General features: G+C 34.2%; 1 protein-coding gene across 1 annotated transcript; it reads left to right on the forward strand.

Annotated features, from left to right (window-relative positions):
- The first annotated feature begins 770 nt into the window (after positions 1-770).
- On the forward strand, positions 771-2,041 carry LOC149373920 (uncharacterized). The gene is made up of 3 exons (XM_089595460.1): positions 771-1,137; positions 1,294-1,353; positions 1,853-2,041. Exons 1-3 carry the CDS (start codon positions 946-948, stop codon positions 2,039-2,041), a joined length of 441 nt encoding a protein of 146 aa, XP_089451586.1. The 5' UTR covers positions 771-945.
- Positions 2,042-8,433: the final 6,392 nt, after the last annotated feature.

Raw genomic sequence — 8,433 nt, forward strand, 5'->3', positions numbered from 1 at the left:
TCAGCTGATTATTTTTAAACGGAGCAAGACGTATTTACAGAATTGCTTTTAGAATTTGTTAGACTGGAATTCATGACCTGAAACTTTCATAATGAAACTCAGCCTTACTTAAGACTTTAAACTGTAATGCTGTGCAAAAAAAAGTTTGTTTTTCAAAAATTCATAACACACTTTTTATGACAAAAGTTGAATCTCCTTTTACTTTTTTGAGCTTATTTTTTTTCATGCAAACCACATGTTTTCAAGTTTTTTTACTCGAACCATCGGAAACAAGCTGCATTAAAGTATGTGCCGTAATTTGTTTATGACATTTAATGGTTTTAACTGTAGGCACTGACGAGTTGAACACAGTTAATTAGCCGTGATGTAGTAAGCAGACGTTTTCATGCGCCGTTAGCACAACTCACTTTAACACGGTGTCTTATCGAAGCCCCCCGCACACCCACTTACCCCACCCCCCAGAAAAAACGACCGAACCTTCTTAAACATGTACTTCAACACATTCGGATTTTACAGCGTATAAATGACTGGTGCTGCCACACTTTGCCTCAAAGTTCATGTTATAAATCTTGTGGAAAAAAAAGCTTTCAAGTATCCATCATTAGCGCATCAATTGACCCTTACTGCCCATAAGACCCAATGCTTAAGATATGTTAAAGTGACTAGTGGCGCCAGCCCTCCCCTTCAACCTAATGCACCTAGCGGATATAAAACATACTATATGCTACATCTGTTATGCATATCATTCGTTCTGGGGGCATACGTAGAATCGTAGCTGAAGTAATCGGCTTACATAAAGACTTTCATTCTATTCTCGGCCACGAGACCGAAAGACACTCACTTCACCTATTAGTAAAGAGGGGTTACGCATAAAGTAACTTTAACCACAATCCACGCTTTTTTTAACAGTCGAGAAAACCACGATGTACTAGTATTTTAATCAAAATGGCTGACAAAAATGCGGATGTAAAAATTGATGAAGGCGATGATTTAGGACCTCCCTTCGGTGGGAGCGAATATTCTAACTTGTCGGGTCATCAGATTGTGTCTTCGAGCAACACAAATACAGAGGAAAGAAAGTTAGCCGTTACAAAGATACCCGGTGGTGATTGTTCCTTCGAACCCAACGAAAATAAGGTAAAGCCATCAGCAATAGTGAACAAATAACTACATGAATACGTGTATATATGTACTGTATAATACATATACATTTATATATACATATATACATATATATATATATATATGTATATGTACATACATGGTGACTACATGATAGTAATGTATTTGTAGGACGTCCATAAAAGAATGATGGATTGTGCACAATTTTCCCTGGCTTCAATAAGCGCTACCGTAAGTATGGAAGTTCTTTATCTAATTTAGTTTTAAAATCGTCTTAAACGCTTAAAATAAGTTTTAAAACGTATATGCTGTTTGTCTCATGTTCTGCTCCGTCAACAATTTTGATCAGACCTTAGTATAAACAAAAGTTTGTACCTGTTGGAATTCTCTTATTTCTACCTGCATCATACGTTTACCTGGACATAAATTTTAATGGCCACTGATGTAATCGTTCTGTGATTGGTCAAGACCAGTCTTGGGTGCATAAGTTTGAAAATGGGATTAAATGAGAAGTTAAAATTTTTACTAAAAATGAAAATTATATATTTAGTAGTTGCAAGTTATTTAATTGTTCTAACCAAATCGGAAAATTAAATATTTGTTATTAACTCTCAGAGAGTTGGTCAAGAAGCTCGCGGGAGTGAATCCTCCAGTACTATTTACTTTATATGAATACAGCTTATTTTATTATAAAAAAATATGTTAACTAAGATATCTGTGTAATTTTTAGGTCCGTGATAACTTTATCACAGTTACGGGTCAACTAGAAGAAAATGGAAACATCTCATACGAAACTATGACCGTCGCCCGTGACATTTTAGAAATGTATGATATGGAAAAAGTTGAGGCATGGCTTAGTGAAGACAAGACCTTGTATATATCTTTTCCTAAAAAACATGGGCCAGTTGTCGATAAATAGATTGTCACCAAGATTAAAAATATCTGCTTAGTCACGGTCACGGTTAACAAAAAAAAATGTATAAAGAAAAGAATAAATGATGTCACTGCATAACCTCATCTTTTTTATCACGAATAATGAACCAAAGCCATTTAAAGTATCATAGTTTTAATCACATTGATACAAAAATAAAAATAAAAATTTTAACGTTTTCTAATAAAAGTTAATTAATACGCTTATACACTTGTCGATGCACTAATTATGCTAAGTACAGTTTCTTGATTTAATACCAAAAAGAAATACTTACAGTATAAAAGTCTACTGCAAAATTACCTATGATACAAGATAGAAGGTATACTAGAAGTATATCTTATAAAACTTGCACTTGATTGTGTTGTTGTACAAGTGTTTTTGTAGGCTTAAGTTCTTTGACGCAGCTTAAACATTGAGATAAAAAAAAGCTGATCAAATATATGCTTATGCAAGACTTTACACAGTAATTAAATAGTTAATTTGAAACACCGAATTTCTTTCTACTTAGGCTGGAAAATTTTTTAAGTAAAGGAAAAAGTCAAAATTCCCACGGAAATAGTATATTACGTTACGAGGCCGTTAAGTGGCTGATGTACGGCCGCGTGGAGTGTGTCGCCTGAGGCGGAGCCGAGGGCGACATCACGCGGCCGTCCATCAGCCACGAGCCACCTTACGGCCGAGTGACGTATACAATTTTTCGTCATCTCGTATAGGAAAGTTTGTTCAATAGGTTGATTTGGTTAACGCAGGGAAAAATGAATCACTCAGTGAACCGTGCGTTCCTTACAAGCATTGATCCTATACACCAAGGTCCTCATGAAGTGCAAACGAACGAACGATGGATAAACGAACGTGCCCAATAATTGGACTGACCGATCGATCACAAAAAAACATACGCATAATTCAACAGTGAATGCTAGAATACATATTTTTTTTGATAGTTCTTCAAAGTACACTAAAAAAGAACTTTCATTAAACGATACTTCATTTTTGGTTTTCCAGTCCATGTATTAAATAAATGCTTTTTCATGTAGAGCGCGAGCCTTTCAAGGTAGCAGTCTAATGAGGCTCTTTTACAGTCAAGCTTGAATCAGATGGCGCCAGGGTACGTCGCGGCTGTCATGGCCGTCTCACTCACACAACATTACTTTTCAGTATTGTATGTATACAGGAAATTAAAGTGTAGTGGTAAAGCGCAATATTTGAAATTTTGAAATAAATAAGGAAGACAAGAACAATATTATGGGAGCTTAAAAGCTTCAGAATTGAAAAAGCTTTTAAAGGGAAAGGAGCAAGAGTCAGTGGAAGAAAAGCAAAACTCGTGGACAGGTAAGTGTACATTTTAGGTTATATTTACAAGGCTATTTATGTATTTTTTTACTAATTATTGGTCTCCCAATTGCTTCGAGGCACTTTTTTTTATCACACTATCAGAAGGAAATTTAAATTTCACTTTCTTATCACAGGATATTACACTGCACTTCATTTTTCCTACTATCTTCAAACGTAAATGCAAACAAAAATTGTCTGAAAACAACAGCAATCATTTACAAAGGTTATGTCTTCTGCTTTGCTCATCACACAGATAGGCTCACGGACACAATACACAACTGTAAATTTGACGGTGTGTAAGTGCGACAACCATGACAGCTGTGACGTGCCCTGGCGCCATCTGATTCAAGCTTGACTGTAAAAGAGCCTCATAACCATGAAAATTTATTCACCATTACCTACAAGCAACTCTAAACTTGAAATAAATTTTATTATAAAAACACGTAGTGATTATTTTAATTACACGTACACAAGAGACGAGAAACAGATCATACGGTAAACGATAAGTAAGAGAAGGTAAAAAAATAGGCAACGCTATATTTAATATAGCGCGTGAACCAACTCGACGCAACGATTTTTTTTTTTTCTTTCAGTCATCATCGCCCGTAGGCTCAGACATGGCATTTTTTTTACACAAGCATACCGGTGCACCTCAGTTATGACCAGATGTTTATATACATATACATACATAAACATCTGGACCAACTCAGTCACACCTATGATCACGTAGACGAAGCATCAGAGAAACAGTTAATCGACCTTCGAGAATCAAGAGCACAGGCGAAACGGCGAAACTCGAATGGTGACCGCAAGCGGTCACCCATCCAAGTATTAACCGCGCCGAATGCGGCTTAACCTTGGAGAACGATGAAACTGCAACTCTACCGTTGCGCCACCACGACCACTCGACGCAACGATAAATGCGGATAGCAGAAGGCATTAAAAAGGTGAAAAGACAATGCGCACATGCGTCTGGCTGTCAAAAAAAAATACAACTACAATTAACACAACACTTGGCCACCATATATACATAGATGCCAATATACAGATCTCATATATATAGATAGATAATCAGTGTGCATTTGAGAGCACGGACCTCGTAGAAGTGCCTCGCTCAGCGGACGTAAAGAAATCCAGCGGCCGTACATTTGTCGCTTTACGTCCTACTAAGCGGACATAAACAACAAACTTTACTGTCGGGGATGACGAAAAGTATTATTAATTAAAGCTAAAATATTTTCATTAAAATTATTTATTCCACGATTATTTTAATTTTCCTTTTACCCACCTAAGGTTGCATCATGTACAATTGACAATGGCGTAAGTCGTCCTTTGTTATATATTTTCATTTAATAAAACTTTTCCTAATAACCTTCATAAGACTATGTAGAGTATTTTGTTCATGTTGATTTGATTTTTCTTTCAGAATTCTAATTTATAAAACTATGTATCTTACAAAATAATTCCTTCATAATACGTAATTTAAAATACGATTGAATCCCAGCAAATCTAAAAGAATAGATGAGAATAAAAAGTTCCAAATTAAATTTAGAAAAACAATTGTACAATTATAAAAATGAAATGAAACTTGATAGTTTTTACTTGCAATACAAAGATTTCTACTGTGCAACGGATAATATAATAACGTACATGTTGGAAAGGGCTATATCTTTTATAACATTTTAATTTTCAATGTGGAAACATGGTATCTAGAGATTTCTTATGATAAGGAACTTTTTCTTTTGATATTTAGTCAAAAAGAAGAAGCGCACTTTTCTTTTATTTCACTATCTTACGGGGTGAATAATTTTGAGACTGTTAAAACTGTTAAAACACATAACGTGATGTAGAAAGTGATAAATAAAGTTATAATGACTTTTCTATTGAGAATTCATACTTTTTATTTTCGTTTAACGTTAAATTAGTACTTAAATACTTGTACTATTTAATTAAATAATCATTTGTATAATGAGACCCTAACATTATTTTGCTTTTGTACTGTATTTTTTGCCAATGACTTCAAACATTACAAATTTCGTTCTTAGTAATGTTCACCTTTTGTTATACTGTTTCTTAATTACTCGTATCGGGACAACCAAGATAAGCCAATACTATATAAATATTCTGGCCTTTTTACTACCGTACGATAGTATCTTACTAAGCTGTCGTTGACCATAAGATTGTCTTGATGTGCACCAGACGCAAGCTTACGTGAAAAAATTTTCTTGTCTCAGAGTAGTTTAAAAACTTTTCTTTAGGCTTCAGGAATCACACGATTATTATATAAAAAATGTATTAAAATAGTATATTACTCATCTAGGGAGAAGAAATTAAGAATGACTCAGATCGCAGGCAATTGACAATCGCAAATCGCAGATCGCAGGCAATTTCAGGCGACAAGCATGCGATCTGAGAGATTCTTTGTTTCCTCCCGTGGGTTGTATACGATTTTTTACCAATATCAAGGTGAATCTATGTTGATAGTTTCATTAAAACCCGAGATTAAAAAAAAAAATATTATTTCGTTTGTTTCATATTTTATTTAAAAAAATAAAGGATCATTACATCTGCTTTCATAGTATGGTTTATCTTGAAGAATAACCTGACTAGTACAAAACTAAAAAAAAAAAATTATTACATAAATATTAGAAGAGGTAGAGTAAAATAAGTCAACTATATGAATTGTCTACGTTAATATTGTAATTTAAATGCTTTTTATCTGATTAAAAAAATTACATTTGAAATATAGTTAACAATAAAAAAAATCGTTAAACAGCGTAGATTTGCGTTGTAGCAATACGTAATTATGTGTCTTTAATTTTCTACAACACACGCACTTTAGTATTTTCTTGAATTCCCTGATTCTTGAATACTAGCTAATTACTTTTTTTTCAGTTTAGTTTGGTTTGCCTTTTGAAATTGAATAAATACAAAAATCGTGCACTTTGACATGTAAATGAAATTTTACAATTAAAAGACAATCAATTTGGAAATTTAAATTCACTTATAACAACAACAATTGATATAAAAGAAAAGAATACCAAAAAAAAAAAATGATTTTCAATGTATGATAAATTGTAGATTAAATTTTGATTTTTTAAATTCTGTGTGATTAAAAAGATACATTTTTGTTATTGATGCCCCAGAAGGTTCAGGAAAAAACTTTCTATTTACAACGTTAAAATATCATTTCATTTTTTGTGGAAAAAAAAATTCCATCTATGGCATGGACTAGTGTAACATCAATCTGACTTCTAAAGAGAATGCTCAATCATAGAACATCTCGTTTACAATTAGATCTAAACAATGTAAAAAGTTCTTTCTTGGAATTTGAATCTGAATAAAATTGGTAGATTACGTCACTAGGGCACGAAGTACAAACATGAGCGCCCGAAGGGCACGATTGTTGTATGTTGGTGCCCGAGTTGCGTATAATGTTTTTTTTTGCCCACGGCCTAAAGTGATTACAAGGGCGCAAAGTGTGACCCGAGGGCGCAAAGCGGCAAATGCACTTTGGGCCCTTGGTAAGAAATGGTAGTTTTCCTACGAGTTTGAAAAGTCTCTGTTTGCGAACCGAGAGGTTTGCGGCCCGAGCCGAAGGCGAGGGACGTAACGAGGTTCGTAAAGGAGACTTTTCGAACGAGTTCCGGAAAACTGCTTTTTCGCCCGAGGAAGTACCAGCCTCCCAAAACCATCCGAGGGCGGAAATAGTAGTTTTCCTACGGTTTGAAAAGTCTTTGTTTGGGAACCGAGAGGTTAGCGGCCCGAGCTGAAGGTGAGGTCCGTCACGATGTTCGTTAAGGAGACTTTTCAAACGAGTATCGGAAAACTTCTTTTTTGCCCGAGGAAGAACCAGCCTCCAAAAACCACCTAAGGGCGGAAAAAAGTATTAAATCATCATATCTTTAAACATTACTTCGTATTCTAAAACGTACTATCAATATTCGTATAATCAACAGAACATTTTCTAATTCATCATCATTACCTTTTATTTTCCACCTCGGTCGTTTTTGAGAGGCTGATGTGCCCTCGGTAGAAAAAATAGGATTCAACACATAAGGGCCATCACTCCGTGAATACCTTACGTCCATCAGATTCTGCTTCACAGGTCCCCTGGGCCGCAAAATAGCCCCAGAGACGACGGAACTTATCCGACAAAAACTACTATTTATACATAAAACAATTTTTTTGAATCCAAGCATTTTCCACGACTATAAATAAATCTTAAGGTCAAACTCTTAGTTATTTGAAAAAACCACTGTTTTCGCATGGTCAGTTATATGTCGCGTTTATAAAATGCAACAATGGAAATGAAATTTATATTAAAATAGACCGAGATTAGAATTTGGAAATAAAAAGTATTGACGGACAAGAAACATTTGGCGTTATCTATTTTAAGGTAGACGAAGAAATTTTATTTTTATACTTCTGCAAAAGCATAAAATTGTACGCAATATTATTGCATAGTTTATTCAAAATATAAATGTCAGACAGAAATTTAATACAATATAAATAAGGTAAAAACCAATAGAATTTTACCTTATTTAGAGGGGCACCAAGAACGGCTGAAGAGGGTGGTAGGGGTTTTGTGAAATGATCCCCGAAAATCACCATATAATGTTGGAATATAGGAATATGCATATATATATCGCTAGGTGCACTTTTATTTTAGTTAATAACGCGTGTGAGATAACAAGAACTGAGGGACAGATGAGATGAGGTTACGGCAAAAAATTGAAACCTGACGCCCAATACAATGAGTTCATCTGAACATACGAGCTTGTCGTGTAGCTGGATATCGAATTTATAAAACCGACTTAGGATAAAGCTTAAAATTGAAATAATAAAAGTGATTAAAATGTTTGAAAAACCGTATAGAGCTGGACAAGCTCATTAATCTAAATGATACTTTCATTAAAATGGTGAGAAGAGAGAATGTTTGCATAACATCTTTAAAAAAATTTTTTTTTTTTTAATTTTAATTTTGATTTTAATTTTTTTTTTTCATTTTTTTTCATTTTTTTTCAATTTTTATACTATTGTGGGTG

Source organism: Copidosoma floridanum, unplaced genomic scaffold, assembly GCF_036245765.1.
Source record: "Copidosoma floridanum isolate Cflo_tuat_1 unplaced genomic scaffold, Cflo_Japanese_pri ptg000025l, whole genome shotgun sequence".
In the NCBI taxonomy this organism is placed as follows: domain Eukaryota; kingdom Metazoa; phylum Arthropoda; class Insecta; order Hymenoptera; family Encyrtidae; genus Copidosoma; species Copidosoma floridanum.